Genomic DNA, 21,742 nt, shown 5'->3' with positions numbered 1-21,742 from the left:
TTATTTTCCATGTTCTCATCTTTCCTACTTATTATGAAGAGCACAAGAAAAACATAAGCTCTAGCAGTCCACTAGGCTAAGCCTGAAGTGAATCTGCCCTATTGAAAAAAGTAACTTGATGAGGAAAAATAATTGTAGCCGACTTCACAAGTGTTCAGAAAATATATACAGTTGTCCCTTGGTATCTGTGGGGGATTAATTCCAGGATTCTCTCGCAGATATCAAATTCTGTGATGCTTGGGTTCTTTACATAACCTACACATCTCCCTAAGTACATATATAAAGACACACACACACACACACACACACACACACACATATTTAATTTTCTTTTTATTTATTTTTTAGTTTTCGGTGGACACAACATCTTTATTTTTATGTGGTGCTGAGGATTGAACCCAGCATCCCACGCATGCCAGGAGAGCGCATTACTGCTTGAGCCACATCCCCAGCCCTAATTTTCCTTTTAAGAGACAGAATCTCACTATATTGACCAGGCTGGTTTCAAACTCCTAGGCTAAGCAATCCTCCACCTCAGCCTCTTGAGTAGCTGGGATGACATCCATGCCACTTTGCCTGGCTCTCCCAGCCACCTCTATATAGCTTAAAATATATAATATAATGTAAACTCGATATAAATAGTTGTTAGACTGTATTGTTTAAGAAATAATGACAAGAAAAAAAAGTTTGTATATGTACAGTGTAAACTTAATTTTTTTCCCAAATACTCACATACTTGTGAGTGTGTGTGTGTGTGTGTGTATTTTGGTACTGGGGATTTAACACAAGAGTGCTCAGTTATCAAGCAACAGCCCTAGACCTTTTTTATAGTTTATTTAGAGACAGGGCCTCGCTAAATTGCTGAGACTGGCTTTGAACTTGTGATCCTCCTGTGGCAGCCTCCCAAGATCCTGGGATTACAGGCATGGACCCCCACACTCAGCTCCAAATAGTTTTGATCCACAGTTGGTTGAATTCATGGATGTGAATGCACAGATATGTAGGGACAACTTTATTATGGAGGTGTATAATTTGGAGACATCAGAAATTAGAAATCTAAAAACCAATCATTTCAGCAATCCATATATGATCTAAAATTTTTAATTCCTATGCAATTTGAGTCACATCAAACAAAATAAATCAATGTTAAATTTCATATAATAGAATATTTCTTTCAAAAAAGATGTAATTTATGAAGGATAGATAAGGTTTTAAAACTCTTCAGGAATATCTACATACCATAATTCCATAAAATTATTATATGTTTGGTACCTTACAGAAACTAAAAAAAAAAAATTCCCTGAAACTAATTAAACAATCCTTAAAAGAAAAAAAAAACTGAAGCAGTGAGTAGAAAAAGCTTTATATCTGAATAGCTAGATTCTTAGACATTTTTAAAATTAAGGCATAAATATCACAAGTACATAGTCTTACTCAGAGGCCAACAGAATATAATAAATCAAGCTGAATGGAGAACTAATTAGAGAAGGAGGGCAGACTCTAAGCCAAACATGAAAAAGGAAAAATTATTTGTAAGTATTTCCTGAGACTGGACTTTTTGGTAAATCTCATTGAAGAAATTTAGATACATTCTAAATTTGTAATATTAAAAAGCAGAAGGAAATTCTAAATAACATTTAATAGATTGTTCTTCTCTCTTCTTTCTTTCATAGAATTCCTTATTGTTATGATTTAGATATGATTTGTCCCCCCAGAGGTTTATGTGCTAGAAACCTGGTCCCCAGTATGGCAGTATTGAGGCGAGGTGGCACATGCCTGTAATCCCAAAGACTCAGAAGGCTGAGGAAGGAAGATCACAAATTTCCAGGCCAGCATTTGCAGCTTAGCAAGACCCTATCTCAAATTAAAAAATAAAAAAGGACTAGAGATGTAGCTCAGTGTTGTAAAACAAACCTGGGTTCAATCTCCAGTACCAAAAAATGAAAAAAAGTTTGGACCCAGTGTTAGGTAATGAGGTCACTGGGAAAAGAATTGATGCTGGTCTCTTGGACTAAGTCAATTCCCAGGAAAGTGGGCTGTTATAAAAGAGAAGACTGGATCATTCCTACTCTCTGGCTTCATCTCATCATAGGATCTGGGCACACTCCTGCCACTGTGATACCATCCATCATGAGCTCCTCACCAGAGGCCACCCAACTTTACAACATGAGCCTCCAAAACTGTGAGCTAAATAAATCTTTCTCAACCATTTCTTTAAAGGTCCATTTCTTTATTGAAAATTTGGATGTTAAATTATAATCTATAATTTTAATCAATAACTATCACTACATATAAATGGTACCTCCTCTAAAAAGCAGCCTAATTTCCAAAGGCAATGTCTTTTTCCACTTTGCAAATTGTAGGCAACATGTCTACAATTGAGGATTTAACAGTTACTATTAAATTTTATTTGTATTTTAATATCCATGTCAATTAATAAAATTCATTTAAAAAAATGAAAAAGTCCACACTTAAACCAAAATTAATTTTCTTCTACTGCCCTAAATGGCAATGCAATTTTCCCCTAACACTTAATGTACTTGCAGTCTGAGACCATTTCTCATTGAAATATTCCATGGAAGTTCATTTCTTTTCTTAACATGATACTATATTTCTATGTATTTACTGTAATTTCATTTTGTCAAACTTTAAGGAGGTTGTTTTGAAGTCTGAAAGTTAAAATCAATTCTAACATTATATATTAAAATCATGTTGGTGGAATAATCTTTATTACTTAAAGATTCACCAATCACATTATTTTTTAAAATTTCTTAGTCTAGCTAAAGAAATTTTCCATTAAAAATTCAAAATATTATTAATTTTTAGAGCTTGGAAAACATAATTTAAGTCTTCATTTTTACTTTATAAAAATTAGAAACATTTCTAACCAAATAACTTTAGTTAGACCTCCTATATTCATGTATTATTTTAAAGAGGTTTACTATTGAATATAATAATTACTTTCCACTTTATATTTAATCTTATATAAAGAAAATTATTCCAAATAAAACCAAGTAACACTTAAGAATTGGGAAATATCAAATGCTCAATAAATCACTGACATCTGAAAAGAACTGATGAATTTTTTTATATAACCTCAACCCTAAGAAATAAAAATAAGTGCACTAGGACAATAAAACATTACACGTTTCTATTTAAATTAGCAAAACTGTATACTAAATTATACTTAGCAAGGAAAGTCTATTTATTTTGTTAATGCCCATTTAAAAAAAAAAAAACCAACCTTCTCTATCACTACATGAATTCATACCTTGTTTGAGTAATAAAATATGTACATTTCAACCAAGAACATAATAGTAAATCAATTATCCAGAATCTGAACACTAGTCAAAATTATTGCAAAATTTTCTGACTACATTTTGTTGGGAGTAAGGTGGATATCCTTGAGTAAAAGATCACTGATATTCAGAAGAATGATTCTAAGTCAAGCAATCTTTTGCTGCTTTAAGGTCTAAAATTATTTTGCTTTGTTTTATATATACAGAAAAAAAGTAGTTTCTTATACATTCATTCTGGGTTCAATGGGTACAATGCCCAGTACAAAAAATAATAATAATAAAATAAATAAAATTCCTCGGGCAACACTAAGTAAAAATTTATACAAACATCAGAGAGAGGAGGAACCAAAAGAAAAAAAGCTCTCACCTGTTCTATTCATCAATTATATTCAATACATAATTTGTACTGCAATCTATTTTGTTAACAAATATTGGAGGTAGCGCACATTCAAAATTTATTGTGATGATCTAGTCACTATAGACTAAGCATTATAAATACTCTCCTTGCTTCCTCCTTTAAGCCTTGCTTGAATTTTAGAATTAAGAATTAACCTTTTCATTTTTCACCTGCTTCTTCGAGCCTTCTTTTTTCAATGAACACTGAAACTATGAACTATGGAATTTACAGACTTAGAATTATAAAGAAAGAGTTGCCAGATCACAAAGAAAGTCAGAAAACTGCAAATATGGAAGGAGCAAGACAAGCATTTCAAGTATATTACCTGTTCCAAGTTTTGAAGGCGTTGCTGGCTCGTTTGAACAGGTATCCTTCCATAACAATGCCATTTGCAGCATCTACGTTGTATTCTAACTTGGAATCATCACTGGAGAAATCCTAGATGAAATAACACATAGAAGTTCATGTGATTTATGTTATACAGAAAAATAAATGTATCCTAGGGAAAAAGTTCAAAAGGGGGGAAAACTAGTTTCTATTAAAAACTGTTATGACAATATTGATAAGAAATGGGTAGGGGAAACTAAATGCTTAATAATTGAGGAATGCTTCAACATATTAAAATATTTCAATTCAATTGACTGATGTGTAATGATGGTGTAAAAACAGATGATTATATAGAATATACAGTAAAAGTGAAAACAATATAAATTGTATTGAAAGTAAAAATAATAAGCATACAAACAGACAAAGCCAACAACTAAATATTACACTGGATGTTATGTTTAAAACTGCTTTCATTTTATCCCAGTATTTTATAGTGATATGTGTTAATTTTTAAAAGAACTATGGATATATTTAAATGTGATTATTTAAATCTACCACTATTTTCTAAATATATTGCTACCATGGCAGTTTTTTTAATCTAATAGGAGTAATAACTCTACTATTTAGGAAGTTCAGAAATAAAAGAATTATGAAATTTTTTTCCTAAAATAATATTTGATTTTGCAAAGAAGAAAGACCTTAAGACCACAGTGTGAAGTGGGGATATTAAACTCACTTTTTTTTTTTTTTTTTGAAGACTATGGAATCACTCATAGTCTTGTCCAATCATTCTAATAACTCAAGTCTATATTTGAATGCAATTCAAACTTTCAGTTCTCCTCCAAAGATTCACACAGTTTGGAAATCAGAAATCCAATTATTTAAAATATTTCCTAGTAAATTCCAAAGTATTTTCGATAAAACTGCAAGATTGCTCCTCTCACATCAAATTTAAAACTCTAAAAATCAGTCTCAGAACTTTCAAAGTCACTCCTGCACCAATGATTAAAATTAGAATGCTACCTGTCTTGAGAAACATTTTGGCAGAGGCTGGATGACCACCTGCTGAGAGCTGAGATGTGAAGGACCTGCATTGGAGGGGAGGCAGAGTGAGAATCACCCAAGAGCCTTCTAAATCTGTCTACTAAGATGTGAAAAGGAATAGATCGAGTTCAGATTTTTAAAAATTAAATAAATCTGATATCTTTCAAACTTTAACCATAAAAAGACATAATATAAAATAATAAAATGAAGCAGAATCTATGTCATTACATTTTTTCCTTTTTCCTTGAAAAACAAATTAGAGAAACTTCAATTTCTTCATTTAAAATTTATTTTATGTTATAATTTACTTTTTACTTTTATTTTTACTTCACAATGCTGGGGATTGAACCCAGAGCTTTGCACATGCTAAGCAAGCACTCTACCACTGAGCCACATCCCCAATATTAGGCCATAATCTATTTAATTATGCAGATCAGATTTAAGATAGTAATAGAAATAATTGACTTTTGTAACATTCTAAAGGTTTTACGTGTAACATCTGCAATTCTTTTTTTTAACAACCTTGATCCTACTTAAAACATAAAATAATGGAGCTGGAGGCACAAAACCTTCTAGGCACAAAGCCCTGGGTTCAATCTCCAGCGATGCAAAAATATAAATAAAATAAAATAAAAGTCTTCCTTGGATGTGCGATGCATTACAAGTAAGTGCTTCTCTATTTCTCTATTTCTTGAGACAAATTGTCTTAATTACTACTAATATCTATTAATATTTAAAGTACCTAAAATGTAATAGATTACAGTATTTAAAATGTAAAAGAATTCATAATGTAAGCAATTAATAATGTTGGGTGAAACATACACTGTTAGAATATCTCTGAATCTATTAGTGATCTGACAAGTAGGAAGGAATATCCAAAGGCAAAAGATTAAGTAAATGAAAACTGGAAGCCAAACAGGCAAACAGCAAGGAATTCCACTTTCACCTTGAGGGCATTTGCTATCAGGAGGACTGGCTCTTTCATGTGGAGTTCCAGGAATAGAAGGGAAGCTAAAAGATGCTTTTCTATTGAAATTGCAAGCAAGACAAGACAGACCATTAATACCATTTACCTTTGAGATTATGATAAAGATTCTAGCCAAAAGATGACAACAACAATAACAACAACAACACACACACACACACACACAAGACTTGAAACAAAGTATCATAACTTGTGGATAAGATTTTGTACACATAACATTCAAAATAATCCAGGGATATATATTACTATTAAAAGGGAATAAGCAAGATTACTAGTTTGCAAAATCACTACAGAAAAATAAAGTTTAACCTAATATAATAATAGAAGGAAACAGTGAGAAAATAAATTTTTAGACAATAACAAAAAAAAAAAAAAAAGAGTTTCAGAACTGTTAGTGATCAAAGCAACACAACCTGACATTTCTTAATGACTTCTCTGAGGAAAAGAAATAAAATAATGTGGAAAAGTATCCAGGATTGTAATATTGAATTTATTATTTACCTAGCCATAATGTTGTAAGGACAAATGTGATAATCTTGTTCTGATCTTTCATTTCCTCATAATACATGAATACAAATAGTAAATTTGTGAACGAATAGGAAATACATCATAAAGAAACAACCCAAAGTCAGGTATGATGGCACATGCTTGTCATCTCATCCACTCAGGAGCCTGCAGGAAGAGGATTGCAAGACTAAGGCCAGCATGAGCAACTTAGTGAGACCCTGTTTTGAAATAAAAAAATAAAAAGGACTCTGATTTGGCTCAGTGGTAGATCACCCCTGGGTTCATTCCCTATTACCCCCCCCCCCAAAAAAAAATTCACAAAAAAATATGCAATCTAAGTTTAGGAATAAATCTAACAAAATATACAAGAAAATCATAAAACCTTATGAAAGAAAGAAAGAAAAGAAAAAGGAAATAGAGAACACAACACAGTCATGAATTAAACAATATTATAAAACAAAGACATCATTTTTCTCTCAAATTGATTTGTAGTTCTAATGTAATCTCAATCAAAATGACAAAGGCTGTTTTTATGGAACCTGAAGAGGGGCTCCTGAAATTTACATGGAAATGCAAAACTAGTGTGATTCATTTTTAAAAAAGAAGTCAGAAAGTTACATATCAAGACTTACTATAAAGCTAATGTCTAAGACAGCATAGTATTGGCATAATTAAGACAAAAAGACTAACAGAATAGAGACCCTGAAAAACAGCTTCAGATATATGGAACATGAGGTATAACACAGGCTATACGACAAAACAGTGTGGAAGGAAACTTTTTAATAACTAATCTGTATCAACTAGCTACCAATGGAAGAGTAAAAGTACCTACCATCATATACAAAAACCCAATTACACATGGATTAGAAATCTAAGCATGAAAAACAAATCTATGCAGGAGAGAACTTTATGATCTTAGGATGGGAAGGATTTACTGAATAAGACACAAAAAGCCCCAAACGTAAGACTGAAAAGCTATATGAAAATTCAAAACATATACATGCCTCAAAGGGGCATATATCCAGAACATACAAAGGATTTGAAGAACAAGCCACCTGGCAGAAAAAAAGAGAAAGACTAATAGATATTTCACAAATAGGCTCCCAAGTGACCAACAGATACAGGGTAAGGGAATTGAACTCACTAGTCACTAAAGATGTATAAATTAAAACCACAATGAGATGCCCTTATCTACCCACTAAATGGGTAAAAAATTAAAACCCTCTCAATACAATGAGATGGCAAGGAGCACAGTACACTCTCAGTACTGCCTGCCAAGAATGGTGCAACATTAAAAAACAGTTCAGCATTATCTACTAATGGTGAACATACATATTCTCTCTGATACAGTTTCACTTCTAGGTATAAATCCATCATAAATGTTACATATACTCTAAGATGCGAATATGAATGTCCTTGCCATCATTTTTTCTTCAACTCATCAAAGCAATTCTTTAAAAATTCTAAATAATTACATTAGATATACTGTCCCTTAAATTTTAGTTGACTAGATTCTTTTATTTTGTGTGTGTGTGTGTGTGTGTGTGTGTGTTTTGTTTTGTTTTTACCTGTAATGCAGCCTTGCGTCAGCATTTAAGGGCAGAAAAAAAGTAAGTATTTATAATTAGCAAAAATACCACTATTTTCTTTAAAGGAAAACAGTTGTATATGTTTTAAATTAAATTAATCTCAGATTTAAAACTTAACCAGTTTGGGTCCTTCAGTACAACACTGAATTATGTACTCAATTGGGAAAGATATTAAAAGATATAAACTATCCATTAAATAATTTAACTTAAGCAAATATTCTCATATTTCTACAAACACCATGATCTTTCATTTTAAATAAAAATGACTGGTCTCCGTATTTAACAATCTTTTAATGGGAATGTCCTTAAAACAAGTTGTTCATCCAAATATGATATTGTACCTACTAAATATACAGAATTTTTATTCACCAAATTTAAAGTTACTCAACCAAAAGTTAATCTAACTTTAAAGAAAATATAAAGTCTCATCTGACAATAACTTGGAAGTAACTAATTTAAAGATAGTCTGGTAGAAAAAAAAATTCTTTATTTTTAAAATATGATTTCTCTTTAGCATAAATAATCCATCAAATTTTCCTTATTTTTATTACTGATTTTGTTTTTATTTTTTCCCATTAACATCTTTTATGTCAAATAAAGTCTACAGTATTCAAAATTCTAAATAAACCATAACAAAAGTTCATTTACTCATCAATACCAAAAGAACAGATTTAAAGAAGGGAGAAAGCATCTTGTCATATACTTGTATTATTGCATTCAATTTCTCTCTCCTTTTATTTTCAGATTGCTTCCCAAGAAACATTATTGACTATATAAGATAAAATATTATTCGGGTGAGTTTCAGGCATGTCACACTCAACTCCTTCAGCATGAAGGAATGAAAACTATTTAATACTGGAAATTTCATTTTTAAAAACATATTTTTCAAAAATACTAGTTTAGCTAGTAGGAAATTTAACAAGCTATGCAAGTTAAACATCATTCAGCACCACATGAGGTGGGAGTGCTGCCTAGGGTGACTGGCCCTGGGAAGTCCTTAACATTGAAACTGAGCACGCACACGCCACCCCACCCCACCCAACCCCTCTCTCTCTCTCACACACACATACACACACACACACACACACACACTTCATAGAAGGTTGGTGGTACCCAAAAAATGAATACTGTTTTAAATGCTAAGGGCCATCTTTTAATTTAGTTAAAGCCCTGAGAGATTAGGTTCTTAATAAACTGGTTTAAGAGCCTGACTTTAAAATATTTTGTTCTGAAATGATAATAAAACATATACCTTAATATCCGAAAACTATTTCACTTTTTGTGAAAAGAAAATTTAAGGAATTATGTAAGAATGCAAAGAATTTGTTCCAACACTAAGGTACCTTGCTTATGTCAATACTAATTAAACAACCAACTAAAATGGAAATTAATCTTCTTAAACTTTTCCTCTCAAGTACCTTTTGTTGAATGGTGGAATGTTTTTGCTCCATTTCTCTTTTCTCCTTTGCTGCATCCACAACAAGTCGATCTAACTGTAAAAGTAGAAAAAGAAAAAATTGTAGGCTTAAAAAAAAATCAAAGAAAAGAAGAGGTATAAGCATTTTTCCAAACCATATTCCAAGTTATTTTGTTGATAAACAGCAATATGTCACTCGATTTAAGTTTACCTAAAATGGTATTTTAGCTAAACTTTAAAGTAGAAGTTCCTATTTTTATGGTATTAAATCCTTTTCGAGAAGATCCATGTCTCAGCAAGGAAAAGAATTTTAAGTACAGTCAGGGTGCCAAGCACACATGATAGGAGGCCACCTCCTGGCCCCTGCAGTGATGTGTCAAGTCCTTGAATAAGAAAAATTACTCTAGTTTAAGTTGCTTGTGTATCCTCTCAAGTAAATTCTGCAAGTTATAATCAAAGTTATAAAAAAGAAACAATGGTAATTTTTCCCCAAACAGCAAAAAGTAATGCAGCTAAATTAGTGCAGTCAGCTTCCACAAGTTCATAATAACGGATATGCCTCATCATTCAAGATGCTTCATGATTTCAAGTTGGCTTCCTACTAGTATAAGCAAATCTAAAAGGTATAGAACAATTAACTAAATAAAAGCAATGATGATGATGATGATACTAATAAATAATTAGTAATCCCTGAGTTTTAGATGGTATTATCTACCACTGAATTACTGAAAGAACATCCTAACCTGCCCCCTCCAAACAGGCCATATTATCCCCCACACACTATAGAAGTGTGACTTATCAGATGCTTTTCAAGTGCCTACAAATTTGTTTGATGTCTGTGAGGGTAACAAGGAGGAAATTAAGTAAAACTGAAATTAATAAAAGTCTAAAATATATAATGATTTCAATTTGTCAACTCCAATTTAATTCATAGTCTTTATAAATTATATTTAATGTACGGTAAGGTTACAGTCCAGTGTATGCTAAATTGTAAGGAATGCCTAGAACCTAGGAAGGCCTTACCTTCCCCTAAGCCTGTACTGTCTATATCTTCCTACAACACCCTACCTCCCCACTATATGGTAAAAAAAGACCAGCTATTTCTAATATCTACTTTCTTCTTCTTCCTTAACAATAGAACCCCCAAATTATAGCATTCTGGTATTAAGGCTGTATTTCCCAGGTTTCCTTGTAGTGAATGTGAACTTATGACTAAGCACTGGCCATTGGGAGGTATATAAAGTAACAAGTACAAGGAAATGTCCTTAAAGAGGCAGAATGTGTCTTTCTTTCCCTTTTCCTCTGATGTTAACTGGTCTTTTGAGTATGATGGCTAGAGCTTGATCAGTCACTTTGAATCATGAGATAGAAGCAAACTATGTACATCTGCATCCTGAGAATCAAGTGACTGGCCATCATACCATGCATTTGACTTTTAGAAGACTTTGACTTCTTTTACAAGAATTGAAATTCTGTATTAGCTACAGTATTCTCAATTTTCTATCCCTTACAAACAAATCTTATCCCAACTGATATACACAGGGCACATAGTTAACAGTCTGGTGACTTGTTCTTTCTTTCGAAAGTTAATATAGATGATGTGTGATTCACAGCACAAGCCATACTTGCCATACTGCCCCCACACCATCTCCACATGCATCCCACACACATACGTCGGTTAGTGATTGCAATTCTCATTTCACTCTGTTTCTCCAATTTCCCTAGACTCTGTTTTTCATCCTTAATCACCTCCCTTCAAAAAGTATACTGAACCATCTTGGGAAAGAATACCACCTAAAAAGTTCAAGAAAACTCATCAATCAATAAATAACAATGTCCCTAGGGATTGGAGGTGTGGTGCAGTACTAGAGCACTTGCCTAGCTCACTGTAGGCCTTGGGGCTCATCCCCAGTATCAACAACAAAAAGGAGGGGGGGACTTCAAACATATTTAACATAAAATTCTGATCAAAAGTAAAAAATAATTTCTATACATATAATATTCTTATGCACACACTTAATTCTAAAACACACAGATACCCAAATATGTCTGTGTGCAATGAAAATTTTTCAGCTGCATAATTCTAAGGTTCTAAAATGTCACTATTCAAATACCAAAATATAACTTTTAGAAAAATGAAAGCAAGTTAGAACAATAAAACTCAATTATTCAAATATAAGAAATTTAAAAATAAATCCAGCTATGTGTCCTTAAAAATAGACACATTATTATTACATTCTCCTTTTTAGTACCCTCAGATAAAATCTATAGCATAAGATTATTTTTACCTTTAATTTCTTCCTTTGTTACACATTTAACCCATGCATATAGATTCTGCTATAGAATCAAACTTCTTTATTAAGTAAATGAAACATCAAATCACCCAATATGCTTTCAAATACAAATATCAAGGGCTGGGGATGTGGCTCAGTGGTAGGACTGCTTACCTAGCATGCATAAGGCCAAGAGTTCAATCCCCAGCACCCGCCCCCCCCAAAAAAAAAATCATATATAATACAGAATCAAAAAATACAGTTCAACATTACCTGTGCTCCAAGATCTTTCATGTAGGGCCCAAGTTCACTAAATAGATCATATCCTTGATGAAAGAAGGCCAAATGGGCATACATAAAGGATAACATCTAAAAGGGAAAAAAAAAATGCTATTTTAAAATCAATTCCTTAGGTAAGTATTTGGGAATTTAAAATTTATTGTACAAGAACTCAAAATGTAAAGCCTACTTAAAACTAAGTCATTTTTCTTAAGAGTATTTATTAAATATTTGCAAATACTATCAGAAAAAATTATATATTTAAAATTTTTTCCAGTGGTTTAAAATTTTAACAATGCACAAACTTTTAGTTGTTTATGTTTTATCTAGATGATCAAATTTTGTTTATTTTATTCAAATAATCAAATTTTCAATAACTTCACTATCTTTCTAGGAACAATAGAAAATATCAATATGTTCCTTGAAATAAATTCACTGGTAAACCTTAAGCAAATAAGACACAAAAAGATAAGAAGCGGAAATACATAAAGCTCTTAAAGCAATCACAAACACTTTACAACCTACAAGATCATTAATAACAATGTAAAGTAGGGAATGCTCAGTTTGTTTCTCAAGATATCAAAAATAAACTGAGTCAACATACTTTGCCAACATTGAGATTTCTTTATATTCATTCCACAAGTTCAAAACTGACATTAAGGGCTGAGCTATTTTTCCAAGTTTTTCTATACTTTACTTAGCCAAAAGAAAAATTATCCGTATTTTTATTAGGTTTTACATGGAAAGGAATGATATAATTAAATGTGAAATATTAAGAAAATATTCAAACATCCATGTTATTTTTAGCAATCTCAAGCATCTGTTTAATTCTCTGAAATCTAAAGTAGGTCACAAGGTCCTTAATTCTCAAGAATCCTCCACAGAAAATTCTGTTTCTAGGAGAAAAAAACAATTATACAAAAGTTGAAAACACAAAACTCACAAAAAGAGAAGCATTCTAGAATTAGAACATGGTAATGATTATATAACTTTATGAATATAATTTTAAAAACACACAAAGTTCTTTTTAAAAAGAGGGTAGGCAGAAATTAATAGCTAGGACTACAAAAAATGTAAAATCTGCCTATACATCAAAACTCATATTAAAAGATAAATGACAAACTAGGAAAAAAAACATAGGACAATGAGTTAATAACTTTAATATGTAAGGGATGCTACAAATCAGTATGAAAAAATGAATACTCCAACAGAATAAGAGAAAAAGGACATATTACAGGTTATGCAAGTGGCCAAAACAGTGTGGTAAAAAAATGCTGAAACTCACTTGAATTAATGAAATGAAAAATTCAAAAATGAGATCACAATTTCTATCTACCAATGGTGGAAGAGAGAGGAAAACTGTAATGCATGGAGAAATGTTTATACACACACACTATTAGTGGAAATATTATATAACCTTTGAAATTAAACAATATTTTTTAAAAACCTTACCGAATGTTTAACCTCTGTAAGTAATCCCTTCTCTATGAATCTATCCTAAAGCAATAATCAAATTACTCATTAGAATGATCACTAAAATGCTATGCTTTAATGTCAAAAACAAGGAAATTACTTAAGTATTCACTCATAGGTAAAGGTAATCTGCAGGACACTCCATGTGAGCAAACTGAAACCTGCACAGCATATCAAGTCTTACCACCTGTTTTTGGATGGCCCGTAAGCTAAGAATGGCTTTTATGTTTTTAAATGATTGGAAGAAAATGAAAAGAACATAAGAAATTCATGATATATAGAGATTATATGAAATTCAAATTTTTGTGTCCATAAGTAAATGGCTTATTGGAAACACAGCCAAAACTATTCATTTATATATGAACCTATATCTGCTCTCTCATTACAAGGGCACAGCAGAGTAACAGCAACAGAGATCACAAGGCCTGTAAAACCTATCATATTTACTACCTAGCTTTTACCCCCCTACCAAAAAAAAAAAAAAAAAGTTTGTTCATCCCTGGTACATTTAAGTGGCAGAATTCTACCTGATAAAAAAAAAGCCATCATAAAATATTACTGTCCACCCATTATTGTCAATCTGGAAAACAAGCATAGTATAAACAGCATTTAAAAACAGTAAGTATAACCTAATTACCTGGTAAGATACAACATGAATATAACAAAGTTTAGGGAAAATCTAGGTGAGAACATTTAAGTACGTAGTTTTGGGAGAGAAAAAAAAATTTATCTGCTAACAAATTCAAAGAGAACATATTATTTTGAAAGTTCTCAAAAAAGAGTGCCACACCACATATACACCATCCCGCTGCTCACTTTCTAGTTGGCTTTAAGATCAAAGGAGGAGGCAGGTATTAAGAAATATATATCATTGTCACTGGAGACAAAAAGGTTAAGAAAAAAAAAAAACAATGATCCTCAAATTTCATCCCATTCATTTTGTAACTGGACACCAAAGAACAAACCAAAAAACTGACACATCAACTTTAAGGAAAAAATTACCCAAATGATACTACTCACTTAACTACTCAATCTCAAATATTTTAAAAGTCTATTTTATGTGTTGTACATATACTAAATGCTCAATGCAATTTGGTGAATAACAATTATACAAAAGATGAAAAGACAAAACTCAAGTTTGTTTATAGAGAAATATGCAAACACTTTGAAATAGTTATGCAGAATTTTTTTTTTCTTTTTTGGTACTAGGGATTGAACCTAGAGGCTATACCACTGACTAAATCCCCAGCCCTTTATTTTGAGACAGGGTCTTGCCAGTTTGCTGAGGCTGGCCTCAAACTTGTGATCCTTCTGCCTTAGCCTTCCAAATTGCTGGGATTACAGGAATGCACTACCACACCTGGTTCAGCTGTGCAAAAAAATTCTAAGAATAGGAATGAGAGAAAATTCAAAATCTAAAAGCTATAGTATTTCATTTTTATACATTTCAAAGCAAATTCTGAAATATTCTCATAGGCTTTTACACAAACCATTTGCAGTTATCCACAAAATAGCACTGAGCATTTAGTATATGTACAGTGCTGTATTAAAATAATAGAAAATAAATGCATTCACAGTGCATTAATAGATGAGGCACATAAACTACAACAAGAAGGAAACACAATAAATCATTTCTGTGATATAAGATATACAAATAAAGATCAAAAATAGCAATTATCAATCAACCAAGTATGTATATACTAGATGCTGCTATAAATACTTATATAATTTTACATTAAAATATTTAAAACATTATTTCAATTAATATCTTACTGATTTTAGGATTTCTGATCTCCTTTTTGATTGAAGGACATTAATCTAAAGGAAAATACACTTGGTTAATCACTTATGCATTATTTAAGAAACTAAACCATTTTTCAATATTGTAAAAACTGTTTATCCTGATGGTTTAATACTTTCCAAAATAAGACCAAAGCACAAGTTTTTAGTACTTTGACCCTTTTTCTGCAAAAAGTTAAGATGAACATACCAACAAAATTCTCAACCATTTTTAACTCAATAAATACTTGGCTATTTAAATTATAATATCCAAGTGATAGAACTATTTTGATATTTGAATTCTGAGAATTCCATATTTTTCTGATCTTCCTTATCTATTTGCACATCAACATACAGCCTGATTGCAAATTCTTCTCACTGTATCACCATATCCTCTACTCTAGACAGTTGAAATAGTCTATGAACTAGTCTCTGCTTCCCCTCAACTCTGTACAATCCATGATCCACGTGGGCACCAGAACAATCTTTTGAAAATATAAATAAGATCCTATAGTTCAAAACCCTCTGTGTTCCTGCTCTGTCTGGCAAGGCCCAATGTGATGAGGCCCTAGCCTCCCTCTCCAACTACCTTTCAATTACTTTCCCCCTGCTGGGCTGCAGTTGCAGCCACAACCCAAGACCTCCCTCCCACCAGCTTGCCTCTGTACTAGCTGTTCTGTCTATACTCTGGATGTGCTGCTTTCATGGGCTTGAGGCTATCTCTTACTAGTCAGCCCTTAACTACCTCATCCTCACAAAGGTCTAATGCAGTCCCTCGCACACTGTCTAGCACATTGGCGTGATTAATTTTACCCGCAGCATTTAAAACTACCATACGTTTCCTTATTGTTTTTTTTCCCCCCCAAGCTCAAGTATTAGTTTCATAAGATCAGGATCTTTGCCTTAATCTTAGCTTTAGTCCCCCAGGCAGCACACATTAAGCACTCAATTCCCTAAATAAAATAATGAACCTTAAATATTGTAATTAGACTAAACTTAACAAAAGACAAGTAACCAATAGATTTGCCTTTCATGGGATCTCTTGACTCTAGAATCATTTACTCTTTGCTAGTACTGTTAAAAATTTATTAATAATTATTATTAATATATCCTTCCTACTGAATTCTCTATTTTATAATTTTAAAGCTTTGACTATAAGACAAAAAAAGAACAAGAAAAATCTATATAACCTTCTAAAAGCCTAAATAACCTCAGTGCTCTCTGCCACTGAGGTACATCCCAGTCCATTTTATTTTTTATTTTGAGATAGTATCTCACTAAGGCTGATCTCAAACTTGCAATCCTCCTGCCTCAGTCTCCGAAGTAGCTAGGATCACAGGTGTGTGCCACCATGCTCTGTTATAAATAACTTCTTTTAATTAAGCATTAGTTTGTTTTGCATGTCTATTTCAAACCCCACTGCGTTTTGAGCTCGAATATTAATATTCAATAGAAATAGAAGCAGAGACTGAGAACAGCCTAAGATACAAACTTTGAAAACTATTAAAACTGTTAAAAGTACCTGTTTTATATCTCTTTTTTTTTTCTATTTGGAAACAAAAAATTGCATTTGCATTCTTGAAAAAAAAAACAGTACATTCAAACAGAGACATTAAAGCATAATAAACTTTATACCTTTGGATATTTATTACTATTCTATAGTCACAAAATAAAGTGAAACAACAGTTCTCATCAGAAAAATCAAATATTTTTCTGAGGCGGAGAGAGGTTTGAACACCAAAGGAAATGGATTATTTATAAGGTGTAAGTTTGAAAGTATTGAATATTTTAGCTAAACTCCCCTCACATATAAAAATTCATAGCATTAAGTATTTTGCTCTTTCAAAAAAAAAAGTTTATTACCTATCTATTTTTCAACCACTGGACTAGAAGTTAGGGATACAATCTTGGAATAGAAAAGATACATAAATACATCTTTACAGTAAATGTGCAAAGTGATCTAAATGCAGTAGAGGCAAGAATGATTCATTCTTGGAGAAATCTGCATAATACTGACCATAGGGATGACAGACAATCAGTGACAGGGCAGGTAAAGTCAGTGTTAGGAAGGCCAATTGTACAAGAATACCTCAATGCTCCATACACAAAACAGCAAAGATAAGGAAAACCAATTTAAGAGGTAAATGAAGGGCGTTTCCAGAGTAGTTTGTAGCTAGATATGGTAATTTAGAATAAAAATAGCTAGTATGATTCTCCCATTTTGAACTTCTAAGAGGCTAAGTGAAAGGAAAAGACAGAAGCATTTTTATTTTTTTTTTATTTTTTTTTTTTAGAGAGAATTTTTTAATATTTATTTTTTAGCTTTCGGTGGACACAACATCTTTGTTTGTATGTGGTGCTAAGGATCGAACCCGGGCCGCACGCATCCCAGGCGAGCGCGCTACCACTTGAGCCACATCCCCAGCCCCAGTTTTAGACACACTGAGAATGGGGCACTTCTGTTAAAAAATAGATTTTTTTTCTTCCATGTACAGGTTGAGCAATTCAAGCAAGGGACATGATGAGGATGTCAAAGAATAAGAAAGTAAGAAGAGAGGGGACCAAAGATGAAACCCCAAAAAGAAGACTGAGAATTACAGATAAAGGAGAGAAGGCTGAGAAACAAATTGAAACTGAAAAGAAACAGGAGTTAGAGGAGAACCTAAAAGGGGTTTCAAGTAAATCAAGGCAAAAATATATTTCAAGAAGGAGGATATGGTCTACCATCTCAATGACACAGAAGAGCCAAGTAGGATAAAAATTAAAATATGCCTAAGGAATAAGACCTTTGTATGAGCCACTTCAGAGAAGTGTCAGAGGTGGCGGACTCACGCTGTGGCAGGAAAGGGTATGAAAATGAGGTAGGACACAGGACAGAGCAAACACAGATGACTCTATTCTACAGAAGCCTTTTACCCACAAACGGAGTATACTGCATTTTAAAAAATTTAACTTTCCACCTACTGAAAAGAAATTTAACTAGAAAAAAAAATCTTAAAGTTCAGTTTCTACTGTTCTGCCAAGTTTCTGTGTACAGAAAAATATTTTTTAAGAAATACCCTATAATCATCTTGAAGTCAACAATCTGTAAAGGGAGATCTGGACGAGGGAATTCCCTAAGCTTTTAAGCTTTAAACTCCATGATGTAGCAATATAATGTACATGTGAAATAATATCTTATGCCTTCATTTTTCATGTGTCTTGAATTCCTTTGGAAACCTATCACATTCAAACTAGTTTTAATTATACATTGGACAAAAGATCACAAGGAATGTACCAAATATGGATCTCTAGGGTTTTTGTTTTTTGTTTTGTTTTGTTTTGTTTTGTTGTTATGGTTTTTGTGGAGCTGGAAGTCAAAACCAGGGCCTCGAGCATGCTATGTAAGAGTTCTACCATAGAACTACAACCCTGGCCCCAGATCTCTAATTTTTAAAAGTAGTATCTAATGCAAAAATATGAGAACACTACTTCCAGAAATATTTTTCTTTTGGCAATACAGTGAGCCTTAATACTTGTAAGAATCTACTCTATAGAAATAATCAGAAATGTGGCAAAGGATGTATATATAAAGATGCTAACATAAAATTAATAAAAATTATATTTTCACTATTACCAGAAAAAAACTGCCAATATTATAAAAGTCTGATGGTCATCTATTAATTAAATTGACCTATCAACTCCATAGAATAAAATACATATAGCAATTTAAAATGCTTTTTAAAAACATTCCAAAATGGGGGAAGTTATAATTAAGTTAAAAGAAGAATTCGAAATCAAAGACATACATGTCCAAACACATGGGTGTATGTGTACACACAAAAACATTTAGACAGGTGAATTTTTTTCACAAAAGATCATAATTTAATTCTAAACTCAGTGAAAAAGTGCTATTTTTTCTTTTTAGTCCAATCAAACACAACACCCTATTTAGTAAAACTGAAAACATATAATAATAAAATACATACCTGAAGCACATAGTCAAGGGCTATGTGTCGAAAACACTTTCTTGTGGCTGTCAGAATGTTTGTGGCTTCCTCAACTTCATGCTGCTTATTTCTTTGTACTTGGGCATTTTTTACTAATGCATTTTCTTTCTCTTCACTGACTTTTTCAAACTGCTTCTTGGCATCTTTGAATTTTCTAAGATCTCTAAAAAATAAAAACAATGAAGCTTTCATGAAACTTTCTTGATCAAAAACTTTTGACAAAATAGCTTTTGAATTTAATTCTTATGTTCCTCCATTTATTTATTTAATTGTGCACTGATATTCACTAGCTCTTCCAACTAAAATGTATATTATTTTCCACTAAGGGGTTGAGTATCCTTTTCAGAAGTATGCCTATGACCAAAAGAGTTTCAGATTTCATAGTTTCCTGTTTGGGGGAATATCTGTGTAGACTTTAGGCATCCCTAATTCAAAAATCCAAACCCCAGTATTCAAAAAGTTTCAGATTTCAGATTTGGAGTATTTCAGATTTTAGATTAGGAGTATTTCAGATTTTAGATTAGGTATGCTCTACCTGTATATATAAGTCCTGATACTGCAAGCTAACATTTTATTGTAGGAATCTATATAACTTGAGGTAAAAATGTATAATGTCAAATTAACATAACAAAAACAAAGTAAATTTTTTTCTGAAAATGAATTCATAGGCATGTGCCATGATTTTATCAGATAATTTTTAAACAGTAATACACATAGGGCACTTGTATAAAATGAAGATTCCAAAATCCTTTCCCAAATATTACAATTCATTAGTCTTTGTGATTAATCCTGGAAATTTGAAGAGCTTTTTTTTTGGTGGGGGGTCATTTTGTTTTTAGACACACCTTCATTTTACTGCTACAAGGAAGTATCAGGTCAAAGGACACCAATAAGTTTCCCACACACACACATACACACACACACAAGTTTCTAAAAGAATTATGGCAGTGACAGCCAACCACATCCCTTTCAATATTAAATGTGAAATCCTTGATTTGATAATGATTTTAGGTACCTAATACAACATCTCTTCACTTTCACTATTAGGGAATTAGATAAAATAACTTGCAGATGAAAGGTTTTTTAATTTTAATAAAATACATCTAAAAGAGACTTTCTACACTCTGTAACAAAGATGACATAAATTTTTATGTATACATTCTATGAGGACAGTCTGAGTGTTAATCTATTATAAAGTAATTATAAAGATTGTCAGGGCTGGGGACATAGCTCAGTTAGTAGAATGGTTGCCTTGCATGCACAAGACTCTGGGTTCAATCCTTAGCACAACCAAAACAACAACAACAACAAAAGAGTCTGAGATATCATCTCCAGGATAAACTCTAAAACTATTCTGTTACTATTCACATCTTATAATCTCTATAATTTATTCTGACTGCAGTACTGTAATCTTATAAAAGTCTCAGGAATTAAAAGAGAAAAACTACATTATTAACATGGGAAGACTTTTTAAAATTTTTTGTTCAGTTTTATTTCACATACAAAATATGATAACTGACATAAAAGGTCACAAAACACAAAGTATGTGCTTCCACAACTCATTCTCACATATTACATTAATCTTCTCTTCAAAGAAAAATACCACAGAACAAGAGATAAGTTAGTTTTCTCATGGTTAACTAATAGTATTTTAACCACATTTGAGTTTTATATATATACATAGGTATATACATAAACGTATTTTTATAGATAGATACATATAAAGGCCACTATATTTTTAATTTACACCCATAACAGCCTTAGCTATGTATTTTGAACACATACTCATGATATAAATGATTCACTGAAAGACATGCTATCTGATTCCCTTATATTATTAACTCAGGGGGAAAAATGCCATATTCATTACACAAAGCAAACAAAAACTACAATATTTTCAGTATTTCATTGTCCATAATTTCGTTCAAGATACCAATCCCCAGATATGATCATTAACTGGTTATTTTTCCTTCCTCTTCACTGCAACTAACTTACTCTTTAACAAAGTTCTGAAGTTGTGCTTTAATTGATCTCTGAGTTTGGTCAAACAGGATCTAAAAGATAAAATATAACATTGAGTAATTAGAAACATAAACAAAATAATTTTCTTGTAGTTTTATAAATATGACATCAATATTCCAAATCTAATAGCACCCATATTTATTCTTATAAAGACAACAAAAGAAATAACCATTTAAAAAAGAAGTTCAAACCAATTTTAAGCTAATTTCATTTGTCTCAAAAATAAACATGCTTCTATTTACAAAGGAAAATAAAGCTTCTTTAACACTGAAATAGAATGCTCAAACAGTAAAGTGGCCTGTTTCCTTAATTCTAATGCAGGCTTTGGAAGACAACCAAAAAAAAAAAAAAAAAAAGAATAC

The 21,742-nt window shown here is 31.9% G+C and overlaps 1 protein-coding gene across 10 annotated transcripts in view; it reads right to left on the bottom strand.

Annotated features, from left to right (window-relative positions):
* Acap2 (ArfGAP with coiled-coil, ankyrin repeat and PH domains 2) overlaps positions 1-21,742 on the bottom strand; it is an 87,223-nt gene that overhangs the window by 38,269 nt on the left and 27,212 nt on the right. For 6 of the 10 annotated variants that reach the window (XR_007344196.1, XR_007344197.1, XM_048794612.1 and 3 more), the window contains exons 4-10: positions 21,354-21,412; positions 19,338-19,521; positions 15,364-15,408; positions 12,112-12,207; positions 9,567-9,641; positions 8,128-8,139; positions 4,022-4,134 (exon numbers count right to left, since the gene is read on the bottom strand). Coding sequence is in view for 8 of the 10 variants with exons in the window: in XM_048794612.1 (XP_048650569.1) it covers positions 4,022-4,134; positions 8,128-8,139; positions 9,567-9,641; positions 12,112-12,207; positions 15,364-15,408; positions 19,338-19,521; positions 21,354-21,412 (584 nt within the window). In the remaining 2 variants the exon portion in view is untranslated. The remainder of the gene's footprint in view (positions 1-4,021; positions 4,135-8,127; positions 8,140-9,566; positions 9,642-12,111; positions 12,208-15,363; positions 15,409-19,337; positions 19,522-21,353; positions 21,413-21,742) is intronic. The other 4 variants (XM_048794609.1, XM_048794614.1, XM_048794611.1 and 1 more) reach the window with 1 other exon arrangement.

Source organism: Marmota marmota, unplaced genomic scaffold, assembly GCF_001458135.2.
Source record: "Marmota marmota marmota unplaced genomic scaffold, marMar, whole genome shotgun sequence".
Lineage (NCBI taxonomy): Eukaryota > Metazoa > Chordata > Mammalia > Rodentia > Sciuridae > Marmota > Marmota marmota.
This window is presented reverse-complemented; position numbering and strand designations above follow the sequence as displayed.